The sequence below is a fragment of the Tympanuchus pallidicinctus genome, unplaced genomic scaffold, assembly GCF_026119805.1.
Source record: "Tympanuchus pallidicinctus isolate F22 unplaced genomic scaffold, pur_lepc_1.0 scaffold3, whole genome shotgun sequence".
In the NCBI taxonomy this organism is placed as follows: Eukaryota; Metazoa; Chordata; class Aves; order Galliformes; family Phasianidae; genus Tympanuchus; species Tympanuchus pallidicinctus.
The window spans coordinates 13,103,363-13,128,319 of NW_026294747.1; the positions used below are offsets into that span (position 1 = coordinate 13,103,363).

The 24,957-nt window shown below is 51.0% G+C and overlaps 1 protein-coding gene across 1 annotated transcript; it reads left to right on the top strand.

Annotated features, from left to right (window-relative positions):
- Window positions 1–9,429: 9,429 nt before the first annotated feature.
- On the top strand, window positions 9,430–24,533 carry IGF2 (insulin like growth factor 2). Its single transcript, XM_052695767.1, has 4 exons — window positions 9,430–10,009; window positions 15,625–15,787; window positions 22,209–22,375; window positions 23,085–24,533. The coding sequence occupies exons 1-4, from the start codon at window positions 9,908–9,910 to the stop codon at window positions 23,325–23,327; spliced, it is 675 nt and encodes a 224-aa protein (XP_052551727.1). The 5' UTR covers window positions 9,430–9,907; the 3' UTR covers window positions 23,328–24,533.
- The last annotated feature ends 424 nt before the right edge of the window (window positions 24,534–24,957 follow it).

Genomic DNA, 24,957 nt, shown 5'->3' on the forward strand with positions numbered 1-24,957 from the left:
AGAACCTCTTGCTTGGATAGCCCAGTGGAGATGTGGGCACCAGGCCTTGTGCCATGCTTGTGCTCACACTAGTGGAGCTTCTGCAGCAAACCTCATTGCAGTAGCTGATTCTGCCCAGTGTTGCAATCTCCTGCCCCTTCTCCAGGATAGCCATGTTTGGGCTCTCTCCTTCCTGTCATCTGCAGAAAAGCCAGAGCGAATCCTCCAGAGCAATTGCTGAAGATCAAGTTTTCTACTTTTAGCTGTTTTCACTCCTGAGATCAGAACCTGACATAGTAACACCCAGAAAATCTTAGTTTTAGAATTACTTCATTTAAAAACCAAGCACCAACATCCCAAGCCAGTTGTTTAGATTAAAATAAAATCTGTCTCACGTATTCCACCTCCCTTCCCTGGGAGATTGCTCCCTATCTGGGTGTGGAAGAGCATCTCAAAAGTGGGAGAAAAGGCTTTTAGTGATTCATCTTCTACTTCGTATACCCCAACAGTGCTGTTGTTGCTTTCAAGTGGGTCTCCAAGGCAGCAAGGGGTGGGAGAAAGCAGCTGTAAAATCATACACCAGAGACAGGTCTGTGCCTCTCCCTTGTATAGGTGCAGGAAGGGGGACCCCTGGGAACACTGCCCTCCCCAGCACAGGTGTGGTTTGGGGCAGGACTTGGGATAGGGTCTCAACAGGATTTGGGATGGGAGCTCTTGAAACTCTCTGGTGACTCAGGCAAATCAACACCTAATGATGACACTTGTGTTTCTAAGTTAATTCCTCTAAAAGTCTCTTGTAGGAGATGCCTGCTATCTGTTGCTGGATTTTTCTCTTTTTCCTTATATAACATGCAAAGACAATGGAATTCAATCTATCTTTCAAAAGCATCTTTTTTTTTTCTTCTTTCCTTTTGATTAGATTAGTGCAGAAGAGGTTGTTCCAGTCTGGCACCTCTTGCAGTTACTGTTATTGTTTTGACTATAAAACACCCGTGTGATCTGTACATACTTGAAATGGTTGCTTTTAATGAAAACTAAAAATAATTTTAAAAAATCTTTAAAAATTCCAAACAATTCACTTCCAGGCCAAAAAAAAAAAATAAAATCTTCTCGTTTGCCAGGATCTACCTGCTGGACTTGGAAGGCTCAGCACAAAACCCACCTGGAAGAAATCAAATGAGAGGCAGGTTTGCAACAGGAATGCAATTGCCATGAATATAATCTTAGAATCTCAGGAGTTGGATGGGATCTCTGGAGATCACCTATTCCACTTGCTAATCACGTTCAGGTATTCACAGTCCTACTGAGGCTCAGTGCAGCCACCTCTCATAGCTGGGGATGTCCTAATCTGGGGTCTGCAAAAGGCAACTGATTTCCACTGATCTTTGTATTGTCTCACCAAAAGATTTTTGTACAAGTATTTTAACTATTTTCCAGCTAAAACAGTGCCAGGAGGTCTGGGGACCTTCCTCCTCCATCCTGCCCATGCATTTATCTCTGCTTCTGATGCTGCTTTTGGTAAGGGATGGATGAAGCTCACTGGGAATGGATGAATCACACTCAGCTCTCACGTTTTGAGGCATTAAGTGGTTCTTTATGGGGTTAAGCAACATTTCGCCCTCCAGACACTTCCCTGCAGCTTTTCAGCACATCTGCTCCTGCAGGGCCATGTCAGTAAGAGGATGTGCTGAGGGCTGCATACACCTTAAATTTAAGGTGTGAAATGCCCAGGGACCCTCCAGTCATTCCCAGAGTGAGCTCACCCCTCCATCTCTTTAAGGGAAACCAGTTGACATTATTGAGCACATTTCTCTAACCAGACAACTGCTGATTGTGTTCCGTGAAGCTGAAGACTTCACAGAGCCACCCAGATGCCAATGGAGGAGCACACCATCGTCCCACCATCACTCCAGCAAGCCTCAGCAATCATGCTGCCTGTCCACCCCCCAAGAAAACACATTTATTTTCTTGCAGCCCACGGTGGTGCTGGGATAGTTCAGGCTGGAAAAAGGCCACCATATTCAGGAGAGGACCAACAGTTGCCAGGCTGATGACTGGCTCCTTTGCCAACACCTGCCGTTTGCAAGCAACACTTTTTCCAACAGAATCCTGTAAAATATTTTTTATGAAGAACCGATAGGAAATGTTGTGGGGGAGGAAAAAAAAAAAAAGCCTAAACTTTTCTGGAAGTCTTCTTAGTCATTGCCTTTTTCCATTTGTAAAACTTTCCAGATTAAAGCCTCACACCCCACCTTTTCTTTTTCTTTTCTTTTCTTTCTTTCTTTCTTTTTTTTTTTTTTTTTTTCCAGCTAAAACCAGCTTTGATTAAATACAAAATCAATACAGCTGCTCAGCTCCTTGGTCTGCTGAGCTGGAGCAGAGGACCTGGCTCCCCATGGTGCTGCTGCATCTCATGGGCTTTTCCAGGAGAGAGATCCCAGTGGCTGGAAGCCCAGCAAAACATGGGGTGGCTTGCAGCATGAGCTCCATATATGCACATACAGAGCACACAGGGGAAGGTTCATGGGGAAGGGGGGGGGGGGTGTCTCCTTCAGACGTAGACATATCTTGCACTGCAGTTTTCTTTAAACTGTGGGGAAGTTGGATTAGGTGAGGAATTCCACAATTTCTTAGCTTTTCAAATAACATGTCTGCGATATCACTCAGCCTGACCTGTGCTCCCACCTGCCTTGGGAGCTCAGTTAACCCTTTGCCCATTGATTTCGGGGCTTCATGGAGGGCTGAGAACACATGGCCACACACACACACTCAGGCTGCCGGCACATCGGATTAGCACCTCTGATGCTGAAAGCAAGCAAAGTCCACCCTGTTCAGAGTCTGCCCACCATAAACACACACAGGGAATAGAAACCTCTTTAGACCTTCTCCAGCTCCTTCCTGGGCTTATGCCCTAGAGCAGGTATAGAGATGTTCAGGATTGTGCCTGTGCTTCCCATCACTCTGTGTCATTCCTCTTAGGATCTTCCAGATGCTGAAGCACACCAAGGATTGGTGTATCCCAGTAGGAGTTATCTTCGGCTGATGAAGAGGAGACGTGGAGACAGCAAGTGAGTCACCCCAAGTGGCATCACTGAAATGGGGACAGAAATAGGGGTAGCATTTGAGTCACCTGCCATTTGGCTCTACCTACTTAGCCAAGAACTCTCTACCCCCTCAGCACAAAAATACATGCGTGCACACACGTGCTATGTGAGCCCACTATGTGCTCTTTTTAAAAGCTATATGTATATTTTTGTGGGGGTTACTTGCCTAGTAATTAGCAATTAGATTAGGGTACGCACCCTATGAAGTCTCCTGCTCCAGGAGCACTGGGACATCTACAGAGCCATTGCATTTCTGTCCACAGACCTTTCCTCCTTGCTGAAATGCAACCAGCACCATGAAAAAGCTTTCCCTATCACACAGGATCACACCATACCTATTTGCACTGTGATACTACCTGGAGATCCCAGCCCCACCTACAGACCACTCCTTGAAGGTCAAATAACCCTGATGGTCAACAGGAGACCATAGAGGTGAGGCTTTTGAATATGCACGGTCCCAATGGTTATCATGTCCCAGAAGCTCACCCCAGCTCTCCTCAAACCATCCCTACACACTTCCAACCCTTAAGGGGTGCACTGCTGTTCCCTCTGTCCTGAGGTGAATATCCCCTGCTAAGTGGGGATGGTGACACCACCACCGCTACCTTTCCCTGTGCCCCCAAGCCCACCCTGGCTGGGAGCTGGCTCAATGCAGCATCCTCTGCTCCGCCGGCGCCGTGCTGCTCTATCGCCACATTTCTCAGCGGTAGAGTATAAACATTTCCAGGGAAGTGCACTTAGTGTAAATTTGTTTGCCAAGTGCTGTTGCCTCCCCTCCTGGGTTATGATTGTGAACGTTTTGGTTGAGCCGGAAAACAAATCACCCATCCCATTCAGTGCACACCTCCTGGTCTCCCGTGAGGGTGTCCGTCACCCCTGGCATGGGCAATGTGTTCTGGGACATGTGCCCCCATGTTATCTGCAGTGGGGACCCTACTGCAAAGTCCCACGCAACTGCTTCCAGCTGTAGGCTCAGTAGGATCAGTTCCAGCAAGATCAGTCCCAGCCCCTAAGGAAGCAAGGCAAAGGCGAGAAGATGTATTCTCACACCTAAATCATGGACGAGGATGCAAAACATAAGGAAAATAAGTGACTTGCCCATAGCTGCAGCAGAGGGAGGCTGTGCATGGGTTATGCTAAACACGCACGACCTCCTCACTTCTCCTTTTCCCTGTATCCACAGCCACCTGCCCAATGGGATCATGGCCCCATGTCCTTCCTTCTTCTGGGATCTTCACTACATCTTCAATCCATTTCTCCCACTACAAAGCCCCTTGGCCTGAAAGATTGATGGGGTGACCCCAATTGGGGCTGGCAAGCAGAGGTGGTCATGGGGGTCCTCAATATGGGAAACCCTGGTCCTGAGAAGCTCCCAGCCCAATGCTCTGCCACAAGACAATGAGAGCTGCAAACAAAGAACCACACTGAAGCACAGCAGCAATGCGAGGGAAAAAAAAAAAAGAAAAAAAAAAAAAACAGAGGAAGAAATGCCTGAAAGATACATAGCTGGGATTCCTGAACCCCTCAGAGGTATTCGGGCTTAGCCAACAGGCTGGGTTTTTTTTTTTCAAGGCCATTAATTACACAACAGAGATGTATCTGCACCACTCCACCTCTCCACACTCAATAAGGGCCCCACATATGTTCCCTACGATGTATCACCATCTGTGTGCAGTGCCACCACCTGCACTGGGCACCTGGAAAAACAACCTGTTGGAGTGTGACACTTCCCTCTGGCTCTTGTGTCTGATTTTCTGAGGAGAAGTAAAGGGGCACTCCAAGTATGCACCTTTAAAGCATGTCTGAAATACGTGAGCTGAACTGGATGGGAGGGCAGGAGGTGGTGGCAGAGCTGGAAGGCTTCAGGGGGGCAAGGAGAAGATCTAAGGAGCTGTACCAAAGCAAAGTCTGCGCATGGGCAGCGTATGGACTTGCTCAAGAATAATTCCCTGTATTTGCACAGTGTTGTGAAGAGCCAACCTCATCTTCTGGTGCTTGGAAGAACCAGTTGTGCCTGCTGAAGCTCTTATTGGTCCTTTAAGGAGCTTGGACTTCTTCCTCTGTATGACATTCCTGTGAGCTTTCCATGGAAATGTTTTTTTTAAAAAAAGGGGGGATGACGACAGGAAATTGTGACGCGCTTAGCTGTTAATACAGGCACAGACCCACAGACCCATTCTCCTTCTGCTACTGTATTTGTTGAACATTTTTGACATGTATAATCAGACAAAACTTGGAATCTTCCAGGCTCCCTCCGCAAAAACAAAACAAAACAAAACCCCAACAAAACAGAGGAGAGGGGAAGCTTTCTTCCTTATCTACCCTATCCCACCCTTCTCAGAAATCCCTTTTCGGAGCCCACTTTGGCAGTTGGGGATGACCAAGACATGCTTTTCTTTCCACAGATGGTGGGGAGAGAGGAGACACATCCCTCTCTCCCTGGGACGGTCTGACCCTTTGGTGCTCCCAGCCCCCAGCCTCCTGGCTTTGGCCATGCTGCAAACAGTGCCTTGAGTTTTAAAAGATGCTACAGGAATACCAAGTCTGTCCAGTCTGCAGAAATGCAAGTTTGTCCTCCATATAAATAGGAGTGAAAACACCTGTGCTTTTAACTGCTGTCACAAATTCTTCAGGCACAATGCAATAATATACCTCTTTAGAACTTCAGTTTTGCAATGTTCAGCAGCATCCAGATCCTTTGTGTGCATCTGCCAGCAACCCTCGAGTCCAACGAGTGCCCCAAGGTATCAGCAGACCAGCGCAGGATTTGCTCCAAGAGTCCCTTTTCCCCTGAACATGCCAAAAAGATGACCCTGCCCATATAATAACCTAGCAGCAGACACAAGGAGACCTGAGCAGACCCTCTTGGCATCCACTCTTGTTTGCTCCTTGCTGACCACAGGCCCGAGGTGAATTATTTCTCCCACTCCGAGTTGTTTGACTTCAATTTCATGCAGGGACCTTACATATATCACATCCCCTGTCGCCAATGAATCTCTCCTGTTCAAACAGTTCCAGTTGCCCTGAGATCAATATATTTTAGCAGCACACAAGGACACCGTGTTATTGCCAATTTCCTGGGCTGTACAAAACAAAAGGTATCACTTTCTTAAAGCCATTGAAAAATGCTCTGGGCCAACTAAGATTACTTCTCTGCCATTAAATGGTTGCATTTAGGACTCATCCTGATCACTGTCTGTTCTGTCTTGTGATGACATTTTCTGCCAGTCTTCAAGGACAGGAGATGCCAACTCAGGAACCGTTCCCACCCTCCTGTGGTCTAATGTCAGTAGTGTAGTCTGATTTCTCCTAGTTGTCCTCATTGTTGACAAATGAGAATATGAGGTGTCTTACAAATAGGTACGTGCAATTCAAATGCCAAGAAATCCCCTTCCTGCTCATTGGGAAATAAACCAAATGAGCACCAATGGGTGCCTCGGTTGAGCTGGGATTAGGTGACTTTTCCCACCTCTGTCTGCAAGGTCTGGCCTGGCTCCAGCTTTCCTGTTCTTTCCTTCGTCCCTTGAGACCCTTGGCAAGGTGTAGGTGGCCACCCAGATCTGCCATCCAGACCCAGAATGCCACTGGGGGCTTTGCAGATGGGCATGCCCTGGACATCCATGGATTCAGATGGAATCCAGAAGCTTCCTACGATGCTGGGGTGGAAGCTTGTGCTTCTCTCTCCATCTCTGCCTTCTCTGGTGCAGGTCCAGCCATGCCCTCCTCGTCCTCCTGCCACTCAGGCCCTGTTGTCAGGCAATGCCATGGGCTGGAGTTTGGGGTGGAGGCAGCTATTGTTCCAGCTATCTGCAGTGTAATGTTCCTTATGACTGTATTAAATGAAGGGCGGAGGTCACACATCCCCAGTTTAAATTAGGTTTGGGCTGACCTTTAACAATATTACACTCGTGGATCCTCTCATAACTCACGGCATAAACTCCCTGAGGGTTTTACCACCTCCCTCTCTCCTTCCTACTGTAAGGATGCCCGAGGCTTAATGCGCTTCTCTCCTATTTCGCTTTGATTTCTAATCCCATCCCCTTCTCCTCCTTCGCCCCCCTAAATACAGATATATTCACTCCTTTAAAGGTGGGGGAAAGAACCTGTTCCTTTTCTCTTCTGGGCGACAGCTCTTTCTTTTGTGTCTCTTTCTTCCCTTCCCCGCCCCCCTCCTCTTTCTTGACACAATGCACTATTTATTTGCACTGAAGGATAACTAAGAAGCAATTAAAAGATCAAAAGGCACAAGCCCAAGTAGACCCAACTCGGCAACTTGTGGGGTGCATTTTGCTGCTGCCGCCGAAGCTGCACCGAAAGGCTGCCTTGTTTGTCCCCCCAGTCAGAGGGACACCTCTCCTATTGGGTCGCCGCTTCCTCAGAGCGGACTTTTATGATCGCTATTTTTCACCCCCATTGTTTGCTATTGCAGTTGTTTACTGGAAAATCACTTGTTTTTCTCAGGGAGATTAACCCCCTCCAAGCTTTCTTTTGTCTCCTTTCAGGAGGTCCTTGCGCTGGGCTGGGGGAAGGGGAGGGAAGGGAGCCGACTCCTTCAGCTATTAACAGGGGCTTACAGCCCCCTGCCAAGGCTGAGTCCTTCCCTTTGATGGGGTTTTGCTTGCAGTAGGGAGAGGTGCTTGATCTTCCTCAAGGAGATGAATAGAAAGCGAAGATCCGTGGCACGGATGTTCTAAGTTCTGGGCATCTCAGAGAAACTTCTACAGCCAAAGGTGGGCATCAGTGGAGATGCCTCTTTGCAGAGAAGATGCCAGTGGGACTTCTCAAGAGCCCGTTCTCTTTGACAGCCAGATCAATTCTTCTCACTAGGAGCCGAGTTCTATTGCCCACACTGGAGCATGCTGAGGACACAAGTGCTTTCCCAGCATCACACCCCTCTCCTAGGCATGCTGGCTGCTCACCACCCAACACCAGGGAGTCTGCTGAGCACAATGCACAGTGACACAACCCAGAGGACAGCTTGCAGACGAGAAGGATGCTGGGCAGGGGAGGACCTCCAAAGCTCAACAGGAAGGGACCAGTCCTGCTCAAGCCTCACATTTTCCTCGGCATGTTTATGGCAATTCCAGCTGTTCAGAGAGGCGCCGAGTTCTCTATTCTCGAAAGAAGAAGAAGAAAAAAAAAAAAACCAACAAAACTACAAACGTGCACATTTTGTTTTAAAAAAAGAGTTCCCTCAGTACACGTCATTGAGATTCTCGGAGCCCTCACCCCTTCGTGCCACTGCCTACCATGAGCACCACCTGCGATGTGCAGCCCGAGGCGCAATGCTGGCAGCTCTGCCCCTGCCTGCTGTGGGTGGGTGCATGCTTTGCACTGCAACTTGAGCTGAGCATCCCTGCGAGCTGACAGCACCCGTGCTGCGCCTACCCGAGCGAGCGCTCCGGGACTTTGCCGCTGGTGCAAAGCAAGTGGGTTCCCTTGCAGCCCACCTCTGGGGCAGCCACTTCTCAGTGGGGCAGGTTTTTTGGGAGGTGAACTGTGCACAGTGCAGCCCGGTGTGATCACTGTGCAGCTCCGGTGGTGGAGCGGCGGATGCAACGGTGGTGAATTCGGATCACATGCTGCTTCATGGCAAAGCCTGGGAAAAGTCCTTTTGGCTTCAAAGCAATTGCACAAGCTGGCAGTCCAGAGAGCAGACACTAGAGGTGCCGTGGGGGTGCCAAATCCAATTGTACCCACGCAGCATGGGCATCCACGCTGTCCCTGGAGATGTGTGCAGGCAATGTGGGGCTTGCATCTGCCAACACAGGGGTGTGTAACACGGGGCAGGGCGCCGGTGTGAACCTGGGGGGCCGTGCTCCTGCACCCCTGCGTGCCTGCAACTACCATGCAGATGCTGGGAGGCCAGCACAGAGCAGGACGGATGGCACAGCCACCTGTGCCCTGCGCGCAGTCAGAGCGGGACCAAAAAGCAGGGCTGGCACGGCCAGATTCCGCTGCTTCCGATCACCCCACAGTAGTTTCAGTTCCCTGGAGGGCAGGGAGAGACGGCCCAGCACAGCGGGCAGGGGCTGGGGACGGAACTCCCCAGCCGCCCGCCTTCACCTGGGGGGGGAGGCGGAGGATGCGCGGCCCCCAGCCCACCCAGCGGCCGGCAGGGGTGGGCTGCAACCCCCTCCCGGGCGGGGAAAGCCTGCGGCTTGAAACTTCCCGTCGCTCCCCGAGCTGGACTTCGCAGGGTTACGAAGAAGGGAGGGAGAAAGAGGGAGGGATCGCTCTGCAACATTATTGGCTGCGTGGCCGGGCTGGTGCTCGCTGGGGAAGTCAGAGCATGCCCATTGGGGGGGTATAAAAGGGGGGCAGCTAGAGCGCCTTGCCCGTCTCCTCGCTCGTGGGGCAGCCAGCCGGGAGCAGCGGGCAGCAGGCAGCCGGCCCCTCCGCCCCAGCCAGGGGACGCAGTCAGTAAACACCACAACAACCAAAAAGTGAGAGCCACCCAACGGGCAGTCAAGGCAGGAGGAGAGAAAGAGGAGGAAAAAAAAGAAAAGGGGGTTAAACCAGGAGGAAAAAAAAAAAAAAAAAAAGCGAGAGAAAAAAAAAGAAAAAAGGGAAAAAAAAAAAGGAGGGATAAAAAAAGAAGGAAAAGGAGAAAGAAAGAAAAGGAGAAAGAAAGAAAAGGAGAAAGAAAAGGAAAGCGCTCGCCTGCTCTCTAGAATAACAAAATACCTGATCGTAACAAAATAACATCCTCCAGACCAAATCAAGCAGGGACTTGACATACCAAAAGGCAAAGCGAGGAGAGCGAGCCAGGGCGCGGGGAAGGCGAGCCAGAGCCGCGATCGCTGCCAGGGCCGGACAGCAGCATGGCAAGCGCCGGGGCACACACGGATGAGCGCTGCCGGCAGCCTGCCTTCCTCCCCGGCCCGCCGCCGACAGAAGTTGAGAGCGGCAGCGGCAGCGCCAAGGTAAGCGCCGCGCCGAGCCGTGCCGAGCCGCGCCGGGCAGCGCCGCGCCGAACCGGGCAGCGCCGCGCGGTGCCGGTGCCGCGATGCCGGTGCCGTGCCATGCCGAGCCGATCCGAGCCGCGCCGGCTCCGCCGTCCCCACGCGTGTCGCTAGAGGGACCCCGAGAGCCGGCCCGCGCCGCGCTGCCCGCCGCCGACTCGCGAGCCGCGCCGCGGGGGTGCGGGGCGGCCCCGGGGGTGCCCCTGCCCGCGTCCTCCCCGACGCTTCGGTTGTTTTGGACGCGGGTCCGCGGACGCCGCGCACCTGGCGGGGGGACGATGGCGGCGGGAGCGCTGCGCGTCCTTTGCGCGCCCCTTTGCGCGCGGGGGGCGGCGCGGGGCGGTCCCGCGTGGGGGGCGGCCGGCAGCAGCGCGCGTGTGCGGGCAGCCGCGATCGTGCGTGGGCCGGGCTGGCCGCGGGGCCGGGGCTATGCGAGGTCGCGGCGCTGCGCGGCCCCCCGGCGCTGCGCGGCGCGATTTTGGAAGCGGGGAGACGGGGCGGCGCGGCGCGGGGAAGGGACGGGCCGTTCCGCGGCTCCGAGAGCGGGGGGGATCGTTAAACTCTTCCGAAAAACAGCGCGGCGCGTTCGGTCTCGGAGGGATAAAAATACGGAGAGGAAAAACAAGAGAGCGAAGCCAAAATGGAGTGAGAGTTAATGGTTGGCATGGAGCCCTCGACTTTGTGTGATTTTTTTATTATTATTTTTTTTTCTTTCCTCCCAATTGCTTTTCCCTACAGTAATTGTTTTAAGAGAGCAACTTGGAAGGGTTTTAGCACTCCGCTGAGCAGCGGGGAATTGGGGCACATGAGGAAACAGAGATTCCGCACAACCGTAGCAGCAGATGTGGCCACGGTGTGCTGTGACAGTCAGGTCGGGGCTGGCACCTGGAGAGCAGCGCTGCCTTCCGCCCTCCCATGGGAAACCCGCAATCTCTCCCTGATGCTGGGCTGAGCTTGGGAGGCCCAGGCCTGGCTTTCTTTGTTTTTATTTGTTGTCAGGTTGCGTGTGCGGGTGTGCGTGTGCGGTTTCTTCTTTCGCTCCGCAGGGCTCAGCGTGTTGGGTTGGTTCCTCCTCCTCCTGGCGTGATTTACAGCAGAGCTGAGGAGCCTGGGTCATGGGTTTTGTAGGGGTGACTTTGTGCTAAGGACATCTGGAGGAATAAAACTGAGTGACACTTCTGATTTGAGCTCTGCTGAACTGTTTTGGACCCAACTTGACAATTTCGGTGGGGGTGAATGGGTCAGAGCTGTAAATCTCGCTTGGCGGTGTCGACACCCACACAAGTTCACTCAGCCTTTCAAAGGGGCTATCCCGGCTCCTGTGAAAATTCATTAAGGGATAAAAGATTTGACACCGTGGGTCCCTCCCACCGCCGCATGAAATTGGAGAGCCCGAAGGCGGCTGCGTGTGTGTCCCGGGGCCCTTTCTGACAGGTGATCCTTTTTGCAGCCTGCCCGCGGGGCTGCCGCTTTGACCGAGAGGCTCGGAGGTGTCGGTGCGTGGCTTTCCATTGATTTCTATAGGCTTTGGAGCTGGCCTTGCAAGGAAAAGCACTTCTGTACATCTTTTCTTGTTTTAAATAAAGCAAACGCAGCAGGTGAGGTCTTATTTTTAGAGGGACCGAGGCGCTGGTGCGGATCCAGAATCGCATACGAGCGCTGGAAGTGGCCCACCCTGTCCCGCCCATGTCCTGGGGCTGACCTCCCGCTCCTCTCCAGCTTGGCTCTGCTTTTTGAGGCTGCTGGGGCTGTCGGGGCAGGGAGATGGAGAATGAGGGGATCGGGAGGGATGGGGGAAGAAATCCGTGTGGGGGCCACATTGTGACTCCGAAAGGGTTAAGCTGCCTGTGCCAAGACATAAAGCAAGTTCAACGTGTTGTGGGAATATCAGTTGCCAGTAAACTCCAGTCACCACAATTTCTGATTTAACAGCTTAACTTGCTGTTAACTTTCCCTGATACGCTCCAGGTTTTTGACGTGGAGGCAGAAAGGAGAGAGGAACAATAAAGAAAGAAGTTAAGTGAGGCTACTAAAACGGACTTAAATCCCTTCCCTGGGTCCTGCCAGCTGTCTATAGAAGAGTTAAGCAAGATTGCATTTCCTTTTTTTCATGCCGTAAATCAAACGTTTCTGGGCCGCCTACCAAAATTTGTGCAATACTCCCCAGTGGGGTGAGTAAATGGTACTGAATACCCCATTCACCTTTTGGAGCCTGGTTTTTCCGCAGCTCTGGCAGTGCTGGCTATGGGGCGCAGGCATGGAAAGGTGACCCCTGGCACGGGGCTGCTGATGGGGACAAGTCGTGAAGACAAAAAAGCAAGGGCTAAAAATAGAGGCGGCATTGCCAACCTCAGCCATATAAGTGTCATACGAGCCAGGTGCCAAGAATGGTGAGTTGTGTGGGTTTTTTTTATTTTTTCAATCCCAGTGATTAGAGCTGAGCAGCAGAACCCTTCAGCTTGGGTGAGTTTTATTTGCCTCAGCGGTCAAAAGTTTTGCCTCCTTCGAGCTGGGTTTATACCCTTTCTTTTTTAGAAAGAAGCTATTCCAGGCTGGAACCTCCAGGATAAGGATTTGGGAAACACCAGGTACAACGTGGCTGAGGCAGCAAGAGGGATGTGGGATGCTCCAGAACGAGGCACAGCACACAGGCTCCTCTCCCTTGGGTACCATGGGCAGCTCCTCCACCCCAGCTGCTTTCTGGCTGCCAAGGCACCTTTCTCTCTGTGCTGGCCTTTGCTTTTTGGCTCTTGAGTGCATCACCATGCCCATAGGCAGAGCTGGGGGCCCTGGTGTGACGTGGTGATAGTAGGTGTGCCCCCACTTCCTGCCCTCAGAGAGCTGTGCCCCAATCCAGGTCAGTGCCCTGCTCCCTGAGGGACGTCTGCACACTGCATCACATCCCCTCTCCACTCTCAGCAGCAATATGCTCCATCTCATATCTGTAGGCAAAACCTTATGGCCCCGTGCACACATTTCAGTATGCAAGGGATGCCATGTCTCCAGCTGCATGCTGGGATAGAGATGCTGTGACTGCAGGCATTGCTTCTTGCACAAGCATTGGGCATTTTCTACAGTAGAAAGATGTCCAATCTGCCCGCTTTTTTGGAAGGGCAGTGGAGGATGTGATGCAAAAAGTTGCTTTTTCCCCCTCCCTGCAGGCACCATTGGGTTTGAACTGAAAAGTTTTTTGCCATTTTAGATGCTCCACAAAGAGCAAGATTTTTTTATTTTTTATTTTTGCTGTCCAAATCCAAATTTTGCAGACTGGGCCATCTGTCAGTTCCCTCCTACGTTGTTCTGTTCATATTAAATTGTAATGAAGGCCAGACTGAAGAAGGAATTAGGTCAGACAGGAGGTTCAGTATCCATTTTTTGGGAGATGTTGCCCAAGAGAGAGGCACCATGGTTAGGTTGGCTCAGCACAAGCCTGAATGTGACAAACGCCTGAGCCTTCCTCTTGAGATTTGGCAACTGCGCCTTTTGAGCATACTGTGGCCTCTTGGTTTCTGACTCCCCGGCAGCTGGACCACAATCATCTCTCCAGCTGATCGTGCAGCAAATCCTCAGCAAATCCTTCAGGCCGTCTCAGGCCAGAGGGCAGCTCTGCTGCAGACCTGCTTCGTGCTCACTCTCATCACACCAGTGCTGCTCCAAGGGGACCCTCTCCATAGCTGTGCCACTACCAGTGTGACCTGTCTGTCGCAGGGCTGCAGAGAGATGCTCAGGTTTCCCCAAACACAAAGAGCACTGTGCAGCGTGGGCGCATCACTGCATGCCCATGGCAGTTTCCTGGTCCCATATTTGCCACTGTGGACAAAGGGAGAAGCAGGAGCCTCCTTGTTTGCTATCCTGGTTGAAACTTTGTGCGGCAATGCATGACCTCCCTCTGTGTACTTACTAAGGGATGGCAGTCAATACAACTGATTCAACTGCATTTTGCAATAATGAAACTTGGATGGATGTAGCATCTCTTCTAGTGTTGTGGGGACCAACACCAACATCACATCGTCTCTGTTACCCATTGCACAAGAGAGCCTTTGCAGTAAATATGAAGGCTCAAATGGCTTTGACTCCTGATGCTGGACAGAGCTTAAGCCACAGCCATGGAAGATGTATGCACATGCAAGGCTCAGAGGGCTTCATACTCCTGCCCCAAGGGGGCTGTGGAGGCACAGCACTGAGTACCCAGTAGTTGAATTGAGAAGGAAGGGCTTTTGTCAGGTCTCCTTCAGTATGGTGTCAGCACTGGGACCATTGCTATCCTCATGGCTTCTTCCCACATAGATAGCAAGAGGGAGACTTCTTGGTTGGTATTTAAGGCTTGGGCAACCAGTAACAGCTGGAGGCAGGCAAGGCGTGCACCTGCAGCACAAGTTTTGCAGTAGTTGTTGTTTTGCAAAGGAGCAGAACATATCAGGTCTCCCTGGCATCAGATATCACCCTGCTGACAAAAGACTGAGCTTGGGGGTGTTGAGGCCAAAGCAGTCCTGTTGCAGATGATGCACCCCAATCGATCCTCACCATAGCAGGGGCATTGATGGAGTAGGGGAGGAGATGAGGTGCTGGAGGCACATGCTCACTGTGACTAGCTGGGGGGCAGAAAGCAGTTTAGTCATCCTGATATCCCACTTGGGCATCGCGTGCACGTGAAAATCAAGGGGAAAAAAAAAGAGAAAGAAAAAAAGAACAAAAACAGCATGGGATAATCACAGGCTTTTTGGGAGGGGATTGCGCTGCTGATGCTGCCACGACTAAAGCAGTGCAGGTGGTGCTGTGATGACCAACTCCACTATTTTGGAGAGCTAATGGCTTGGGACCATGGCTTCTTTCTGACACTACTGGAGCTCTGTGCACATAATGGTTGGTGGCAAGGGTGGCTTTATTGCTGGTGGGGCCACAGCAGGGCCCTGGGAGAGGTGGGCTAATTTCCTGGCTGTGCTGCAGACTTCCCCTGTGACCTTGGGTGAGTCATTTAATCTATCCCGGGCTTCAGCTCCATCTCTGAGCATCCCGTGGGGGTGAGGTAATATTCATTAACTGATATTATTCTCGAGTTGCTCCGATGCTATGGTGATGAAAATGGGAGGTGAAACCCAGTGCCTTGGCTGAGCATCAGCAGCGAGAGGGGATGCTCTGCTTGAGTTTTAGCAGCCAGTATGGACGAATGCAGTTTTGACACAATTCCCCTCTTAATTTTTTGCTGTCCTCTTGGCCACCATGGATATTTGGCTGCATTAATGCAGTGATGCTCATCACTGAGGGACAGAATGTGGATATTGCATCATGCAGTGCTGTGGTGGCATCGTCATGCTGATACCCCCCATGAACCACTCTGCTTCTATGGTGTGTCTTTCTGGTTCTAGTCCTCACCAGCAAACATAGCTTGTGCAATCAGCCCCTTGATTGCCTGAGCAGTGTCTTCTGGGTGCACAGGGAGAAGGCTACTATTCTCCCAGTAAAAGCCAGCTTTCTCCAAACAACAGGCAGAAAGTTCATTCATTTTGGCTTTGGGGAAGCACACGCTCAGGTAGGACATGGCAGTCTTCCATCTAACACCCTGCTTCTTTCCCCAGGTGCAGAGGATGTGTGCAGCCAGGCAGATGCTGCTGCTACTGCTGGCCTTCCTGGCCTATGCATTGGATTCAGCTGCGGCGTATGGCACGGCAGAGACCCTCTGTGGTGGGGAGCTGGTGGACACGCTGCAGTTTGTCTGCGGGGACAGGGGCTTCTACTTCAGTAAGTTCTACTTGCTTACATGATGCTCAGCGCCCGCCTCGTGCTATGCCAAGATGATGCAGATGGAGCTGGGTTGGGATGGGAAGGATGGGTTCTCCACCCCAGTGCTCTTTAAGGCAGTGTTGTGCATGGTGAGAAGAGGAGCAAGATGAGTGATGAGCCAAGGGAGGGTCCAATGGGGAAGCTGGGTCCTATGTTCCATGCTCAGATGTGGCTGGGCAGTGCTGATAAGTAGTTCATTCGCTGTTGATGTGGATAAGTCTTCAAAATAATGAGGATTTCTGCTGAGCTGGGATTCCAGCTTGTTTTTAAACCCAGATAGGCTCGCTTGGATATAACCACAGGTTCTGAGCCCTCCTAGGTGGCCTCCTGGCTACTTGCTAATGACACCAATGTCTGACCTTCTAAACAGCATAGCCAGTGCCAAAAACCGCAGTGTCGCTGTTGTCCACAGAGGTCAGGGATCTGCAGAGGTGTTGTATGGAACATGTTTTCCTTGAGTGTTTTTGAGATTTGGACCATACGTGCAAAAACACAAGAGCTCAACTAGTAGATGAGGAGGAGTAAGGTGATGGATGTTCGGTAATACATGAGCAGATGAGAGTGCTTTAGGTGTGATGCCTTCTGGTGGTATAGTATTCTCCTTGTACAGGAGAGGCAAGAACCTGTGTCCTGCAACCCACTGCTGACTGAACTCTATAATATACTACAGGAAGTATGCAAGGCATAGCAGTAGGGAAAACAATGCAGGTAGCGCAGCTGCACCTAGCATCCTTGCCTCTGCTTTGGAGAAACTTACATTACAGTGATACACTCTTGAGTAATGTATTGAGCTATTTTTTTTTTTTATATAGCAGTCCCAAGAGCCATCCTCCCTCTATTCCCAATCTAGCATTTACAGGGAGTGAGCTGCTGCAAGCTTTGGAGAAGACCCTTGCAATGCAGTGCAATGGAAAGTGCAGCAATAACAGCAGAATAGCAAGGTCTCAGGCTACAGCAAGTGAGAACTTGCTCAAATGTAACAACCATGGGCACTGAAATAAAAGAAAGAATCTGCTTACCTTCATAGGGCCTCAGGCAGACAGGGATCTTCAGCAAGATCCCCTTCCTGCACTCCAACCCTTAAATGAGGTCTGGGATTAGGGTGCATTGTGTGCACCTGAGCTCCCCTGGATTACCCCTGCCTTCCCACCAGGTGCTTAATCACTGGTTCAAGGCATGACTTTGCATTTCCACTACAACCCTATACCCAGCCAGGCTGGGCTGCAGTTGGCTGAGAGTTACTCCATCCATAGACTGTGGAGGGTGTGCAGGGTGTAGGGGTTAGGCTGCATGGTCCAGCTACCAGCAGGCTTCAGCCTGCGTTACTTCACAAGTGTGGTGGCATTGCAGGTGGCTTTCCTTCTAGCCAGGCCCTGCGGGTGATGGCTTTGTTCTGGTGATGTAATGTTTTTGGGAGCACTGTTCCTTTCTCTCTGAGCCCAGCTAGGGGTTTCCACCATAACTGCCCTTCTCTTCTCATCTCCCCCTTTTCTCCTACCACTGAGCCACACTGGGGTGAGGGGACTGGGTTTTGCCTTCCATATCTGTGGCAAGCACCCATCCCAGTCTCACACCTCTTTCTCTCTCTGAAGAGGAGCATCCACCTCCCTTCGCTTGCTTCTCTTCTTTCCTCCCCCTCTCTGGGGATGAAAGGGAATGGGGCTTTTGTTTTACAGGCAAACTGACCTCCTTTCACCTCGAATAACCCATCCTCTCAGTCCAAAATAAAAACACTTTTGAAGGCAGAAATGTAGCTTTGTGCCAAGTGACCAGTCTGGTGCTCACAAGGGGATTCTTGCTCTTCTTTTTCCACCTGTCTCCTTCCTTCTTGTTGAATGTTTCTGGAGAGTTCAACCACTGAGGGATGAAGGAAAACCTATCAGTCCCATATTTCCATCTCTTCAGCAACCTGTTGAGGTTGCAGTGAATGTACATTTGTCACTGGTTCTATTCAATGAAAGTCTTGGTCATCCCCAGTTCCCCTCTTTCTTCCCTCTAGCTCCATCAGTTGTTCCAGTGAAGGCATTAGTTCTTCTGCCCATATTAATCTTCACTCTTGACTTCTGGTGGCAAATGTTATTTCCACTGCACAGACTCTTATCTCTGGGGGTCCCTTTCAACCCCTACAATTCTATGATTCTGTAGGGCATGTTTATGTTTCACAGTCCTGGTTTATGTCTTTAACACTGAGGCTGGGATTGTCCTGACCAATTGTCCATCTGCTACTGGGATGACAACTGCAACCTGAGGACAAACCTGTGCCAGCAGTGTGTTTCATACCTGAGGTAGATGACTTTGGTGGCCTTGTCTCATAAGTACAGGTGGCTCTGCATGCTGGAATGGGCTGCCTGGTAATCCTGAGAAAAAATGGAAATGGCATGAAAATCTGCCACTGGTTTTCTGCTGCTGCAGTAATTTAAGCTAAGGTGTAGCTTCCCTATTCCAAGATGCAGTAGTTTGCATCTGGATGCAGTGTGTCTGCAGTGTTTCACACCCCTGGTATTCCAGGGTGGGGAAATACACAGTGCAGACTGAGGAGGGTGCCCCCTGATGATGGAGATGCCTGTCCGTCCATTGGCACAGAGCATGAACCCAGCTACCAGGTTCCCTTGGAAATACCATGAGAGCTGTTGCTTGGGGCTCGGGATGTTGAAGCTGCCTACAAAATCCTATTATGGGGGCGTTTCAGCACCACTGGCATCCCTCTGTAGGGCTTTTACTACTTAGGCCTCCTTTAAGTCTTGAGGCAGCTGTTTTACATGACTTGTTTGTGAAAGAGACAACAATTTGCATGGCACACCCTTGGGGATGAGTGCTGCTGGTCCCACGGCAAGCCCTTGCCACATCCCGGGTTGCACCTGAGACCCGCAGCAGTGATGCCACCAAGCACTGGGGCTGCAAAAGAACAGCTCCAAGGAGGCTGAAGCCCCAGCTGCAGGCACTGCATTGCTCTCCCTTTTCTGCAGCAATCTCCATGGATGACTCAAGGCTTGCAGGTGCCGGCAAGGTGATGCTGTCCTATGGCACGGCCGTGGGGATGGATGCTGAGCATGGAAAAAAAGAAATAGGAAAAAAAAAAAAAAGGGCAAGAGGAAGTCCCAGCGGCAAATTTGTTGTCATGCACCATCGGCAGGGAAGGGAGAAGGGGCTGCGGGGGGAGAGGCGTCCGACTTCTCTGTAAACAACAGCTCCTGTTTCCTCCTTTCCAACAGCTGATAAGAATTTAGCTCTTTGCGGCCGCTTGTGCTGACGGGGCACATTCTTGCGTGCCGCCGCTCCTGCGAATAATACTAGGAAAAAGCAGGGGGGAAAGCGCAGTGCCGGGGCTAGGGGAGGGACAGGCTGGGGGCACTGGGACGGGGACGGCACTGCACAAAGGCCCCCTTGTTGCTCCCGACATTCCTGCGCCGGGGGTGTGGGGACTGTTTGCACCCAAAGTCCCCTTCCACTCGGCTTGCCGCCTGACGGACCGGAGGAGAGGGGAGCCGAAGGTGGGGACATGCCTCGGTGCCGCAATCCAGGGAAGGGACCCTCCCATCCCTCTGGGTGCCCCCACCCCTGGGGTGTCCCAGGAGCACTGCTGGGATGCTCAGCAAGTCCCATCAGGATGCTTGACCACCACTATTGGAGTGCTCACCAGTTCCCACTAGGATGCTCAGTGCATCCATCAGGACAGTGTGATGCCAAAGGGCACCAGCAGGCAGAGGTTTTTGGTGGAGCACAGTTTTTCAAGGAACACATCTGCTTCCTAAGCCCCCTGGGAAGGCCAGGAGGAAGCACGATGCCTTAGGGGAAGGCAGTAATTGCAGAAATGGGAAGTGGATGGGGAGCGGAGGAGGAGAAATGCTTCACCCCCTGCTTTACCATGTTCTGGCTTTGGCAGTGATGTTCAAGTGAGATGCTGCTGGTGGATGAAAGCCAAGGAATTCAACCTTTAGTCTGTGCGTAAATTGTGCTACGGAACAAAACCCTTTCCCCAATCCAGGTCAGCAGCAATATCACTGTTAACTAGAAATGTCCTGGCATCTTTTCCCCTGGGTTATTATCTCCAGGTGCTTTCTGATGCTAAATCCCTGTTTGTTATGTTTGCCTGTTTTTTTCCTCTGCAGCAGTGTTCCCATAGAGGATGGGGTTGGCATTTGGCTCGATGGGTATGGACTATTATGTAATGGGAGATGTGCCCCCCCAGGCCCTTGCAGGGATGCTGGCAGCAGTGCCAGCAAGGGGAATGGCATGTAGGGACTTTATGCAACAGAGCAAAGGCAATGCTGGAGGGCAAGCGACATGCACATGGTGGGCAAAACAAGGGGTGCTGATAGCCCAGGGCTGGTTCACCCAAACATTGCCCTTGATGTCGGGTGGTTGCATCTGTTTTGATGCATATCTATCATACACATACAGCATATATAGAATCATAGAATTGTTTGAGTTTGAAGGGACCCTTAAGAGTCATCTAGTCCAGCTCCCCTGCAGTGATATCTACTGTGGGCGTACATATGTGAAGAATACATGCACATGACCTCAGGTTGTCTCACCTTCCCCCCTCTCTGCTAGCCATTGCCACCCTGATTGCCTGCCTTGGAATCACTTGTATGGCAATGGACACTCAGCTCACCCAACTGCATTGCAAGGGAGGGCCCAACCCAGTATGCTTGCTGGCAATGAGCATTTTAAGGATAGAAGAATAAGCTCCCAGCATTGCTCCTATCACCAAGCCTTTGCTGAGATGGAACCATCCTTTTCACTTTGCGATGTAGCTGGCTAAAAGTTGCATCTGAAAGTTTTCCGGAGAAGTAAAAATAAAGACTTTAAAAAAAAAATGGAAAAAGGAGAGGTAATTGCCAAAATAAGAAGTGGAATGGGGAAGAATGTGGAAAATCAAGCATTTAAACGACTGCCAAGGGTGGGCTGCACGGTATGAGTCAGTTGTTTCATCGCAATGCACCCGATGCTGTGTTTGCTCTCGTGACCTCAGTGCACGGTGGTGATGCTCCAGAGCAGAGCAGAGGGCTCACTGCAAATGGAGTGAGGGCTGAGTTTGACAGATAGCAGGTGCTGTGCTGCCCGGGGCTTTGCTTTTGCAAAATGTGTTGAAGGAAGGTCACGGTGTGTTTTGCATGCTGGTGTTATACACATAAAGCTGCACTGTACATGTGTGCCTGCATCGCAGACACGGGGCTGCATTGCATGCACCAGGCTGCATTGCACATGCAGAAAATGTTTTGGCTTTGCATCTTGTCCTGGGGCACTTTGGGTGGCCATCCAGGTGGAGTTCCCCATGAGGAAATCAGTCAACACCTTGCAAGCCAAAGCTTTAAAATCTTGAGTGCCTTCATCTGGAGCACATGGTGGGATCATGGGTTGTACACAGGGCCAAAGCAGCATTCCCTCAGCTGGGCTGTGGTACTGGGTCTCTTTTGCAGCCCCGCTGATCCTGGCCTCTACTCCAGTGTAGGCACTGGTCCCCTCCACTTCAGCTCCTTGCCTTGGCCCTGTGTATGAAAGCCCAGAGAAAACCATTTAGTTTGGGACCATTATACATTTTGGAAGTCGCTTTTCCCAAGAACATTTGTTTTGCCCCCAAAATCCAAATTTACCCATTGATTTTCTTTCAAGAGGGGAAGGAACAAAATGAAGCTGATCTGAGCCAGCCTTCTGGAGTGTTTTCTCTGTACTTAAATACTGACATGAGATGTGCTTCATTGTTGCTGTACTGGACACTGGTTTTTGCATCCTTCTGCAGGAAGAAACGGGAGAGGAACCCTTATTAAAAGATTAAGTTTAATAGCTATTCTTGGCATGCCGTCACGGGCCTGTATTCTTTCTGCAGCTGTCTACGAGCTGTCTCATCTGGTAAAATTTAGCCGTGTTGGTTCGCTTCACCTGCCCAAGCGTCAACACGGCAGAGGAAGGTTGGCAGCCTCAGCTCCGCGCTGCTTCTTTCTAATAAAACTCTCTTGCCAGGATCAACATCGCAGACATTTGTGGTAATCGGTGCGGCGTCTGCATCCGGACTGCTGTCCGCGCTGGGCTTGCTAAGGAGCAATAGGAAGGGAATAAATTACAGCAATAGAAAGTGCCTTCAATTAGTGTTGTGCGCACACCGGGAGCCCTGTCAGTATTGAGAGTGTTTGTCTAGGAAGGCCATCATGGGAAACTCAGGCTTTTTGTGGGCATATGTCAAAGAAGATGAGTGTTTTGGGAGAAGTGCTGCTGGTTTTGAAATACAGTGATCATGAGGCTGTGGAGGTGCCAGCTTGGGACCCTGCAGTCTATGGTAACTGCAGGAGAGATGCCGTCAAGGCAACAGGCAACAGGTGAAAGGTGACGAAGCTATGGTCTACACTGATGGCTAACGCTCAGGCCTTTACTCCTGCAGGTAGACCAGTGGGACGAAATAACAGGAGGATCAACCGTGGTATCGTGGAGGAGTGCTGCTTTCGGAGCTGCGACCTGGCTCTGCTGGAAACCTACTGTGCCAAGTCCGTCAAGTCAGAGCGTGACCTCTCCGCCACCTCCCTTGCGGGCCTCCCAGCCCTCAACAAGGTAAGGCTGCACTCGGGCTGCTAGCTCCCTGAAGCAAGAAAGAGGAGAAAAGGGAGGCCATCAGTAGGGGAGGACTGCTCCTGGCTCTACGAGCTGCTGCTTCTGCAGCCAAGGCAGCATGCAAAGCCTTGAAGTGTTTATAGCTGTTGAGGAGTCAAAGAAATTGCAGAAAACAAACTTCTAACCATTGACTCATAGAACGGTTTGGGTTGGAAGAACCCCCTAGTGATTATCTAGTCCATCCCTGCCATGGGCAGGGACACATCCCACTCTTAGATCAGATTGCCCAAAGGCCCATCCAGTCTGGTCTCAAATGCCTTCAGAGAGTGGGCACCCACAGCTCTTCTGGACAGCCTTTCCCAACATCTTGCCACCTTGTTGTGGAAAACTTCCTCCTTATATGCAGTTTCCTTCAGCTTAAAATCATTGCCCCTTGGCATATTCCGACAGGTCCCAATAAAAAGTTTCTCTCCAGCTGCAGCAAGGTCTCCCTGGGACCTTTTCCAGGCTCAACAACCCCAACTCTCCCCACCTTTCCTCATGGGAGAAGTGTTCCAGCTTGCTAATAATTCTTGTGGCCCTCCTCTGTCCACATCCTCCTTGTGCTGGGGACCCAATAGAACCTGTAACACGGGCGACCATGGGTAGAGGTTGCCCCAGGGAAGGTAACCCACCTTGTGTTGACACTGCGTTGTTCTCCCTTCCCCAGGAGAGCTTCCAGAAGCCATCTCACGCCAAGTACTCCAAGTACAACGTGTGGCAGAAGAAGAGCTCGCAGCGGCTGCAGCGGGAGGTGCCTGGCATCCTGCGTGCCCGCCGGTACCGGTGGCAGGCAGAGGGGCTGCAAGCAGCTGAGGAAGCCAGGGCGATGCATCGTCCCCTCATCTCCTTGCCCAGCCAGCGGCCTCCGGCACCGCGGGCATCCCCTGAAGCGACCGGCCCCCAGGAATGAACTGTGACCGGCCGGCTGGATTTGCGATCTCCCGGGGAGAGACTGGCGAGACTCGGCCCCCCCTGAGCCCCTCCGTCCCCAAGCCGAGGAGCGGGGCGGCAGGCACCATCACGCCGCTCCGGCCCCAACCAAACAACTGACACAAGCAAGGAGGGGATGGCAGCGGCCGTGTGCAGCGTCCTCCTTTTGGGGTGGGGGGGAGGGTTGTTTCGTTTCCCAGGCCTGTTTCGTTTCCCTCGCGCACCCAGTATTTTTCAAGCCTTGTACTTACGAAGGGACAGTTGGGCACTTGAACTTTTTGCTGCCGGGCGCTGTGTGACATCCCCAGTGCCAACACTAGAAGACAAAAGAACGAGCAAGAGGGAAAAAGGATATGAAGTTAACTTTTCTTTTAAATTTTATTTTATTTTTCTCAAGAAGAAAAGTCCATTCCATGTCTTTCTTGACAATAAAGTGAAAAGCAAAAACAAATGGGGAGAGATGTTGAGGGATGTAACTTTTTTGCCTCATTCCCATCCAATTTTTTTTTTTCTTTCTTTTTTTGTTGGTAACTTTTCTTATTTTTATAACTTTTTTTTGCACCTTTAAAAAGAAAATGTAACTGAGACGAAGTTCCGAGGAGTCCCATCTGCATTTTTTGTGTGTGTGCTTAATTACAAGATTCCAAATCGACTTGCACCTTTTTGAAACCATCGCTGACGGGAGAAAGAGAGGAAGAGGAGAGAGAGAAAGAGAGAGAAGAAAAAGGAAAGGGGAAAAAAAAAAAAAAAAAAGTGAGCTGATGCTCACTTTAAATGGAGGAGGCGTCTGCATTGCACATTTGCCACGGATTTAGTTGATTTATATATATAATATATTATATAACTTTTTTGGCAAAAAAGCACTATTTTTATGGGACATTTTGTGTAGTATCTGAAGAGGGATTGTAATGTTTAAAATGTGTTATGGTGCTAAAGTAAGTTGGAAGGGAAAAAACCCAGAAATAGCAAGGGAGGGTGGGGAGGGAAGAACAAGATAGCGAATACTGAACTTGAAATTTTAGCTTTTCGTTTTAGGAAAAGTGTGATAAATGTGTTTCTTTTCTCTTCTGAAATATAGCTTGGTCATGACCATATGAGCTAGTTGGCTGTCACTCATGTACACAGATGCACGCACACACAGAAATACATCTACACGCGTTCTTTTTTTTTTTTCTTTCTTTTTTTTTTTTTTTTAAGAAAAAAACAACGATTTAGACTAAAAGGGAACTGTTCTAGATACAAACTATTCTGAATGGTGAAGGTATTGCCGGTTACAACTCCAGGCCCTGCTTCTGTGTGGATCCTGGTGAAGATCAGCTTCTCCATCCTCTCAACCCTGACGGCTTGCTTGCTGTGCGGAAATGCCAGCCCCGTGTCCCTCTGTCTCCTTTTCCTTCTCTTGCCCCTTGCGTTCTTCTTGCAGAACCACCTGCCCTCCTCCCCTTGCCCCATGCCCAAGGCTGTGGAAGATGGCCCTTGGGAATGATGGGGACCCTCCCCACATGGGGCAAGCGTCCCCCCCGGCGTAGTGGCCTCCACCAATGCGATGGCCTCAGTCAGCATGGTGACCTTCATCAGCATGGTGGCCTCAACCAATGTGATGGCCGTGG

Bases quoted from the DNA above. Each gene is read 5' to 3' on its own strand.
- IGF2 (XM_052695767.1), top strand. From the start codon at position 9,908: ATGGCAAGCGCCGGGGCACACACGGATGAGCGCTGCCGGCAGCCTGCC. The intron at 10,010-15,624 runs GTAAGCGCCGCG...TTCTTTCCCCAG, and splicing joins GCGGCAGCGGCAGCGCCAAG to GTGCAGAGGATGTGTGCAGC. The intron at 22,376-23,084 runs GTAAGGCTGCAC...TCCCTTCCCCAG, and splicing joins GCCTCCCAGCCCTCAACAAG to GAGAGCTTCCAGAAGCCATC.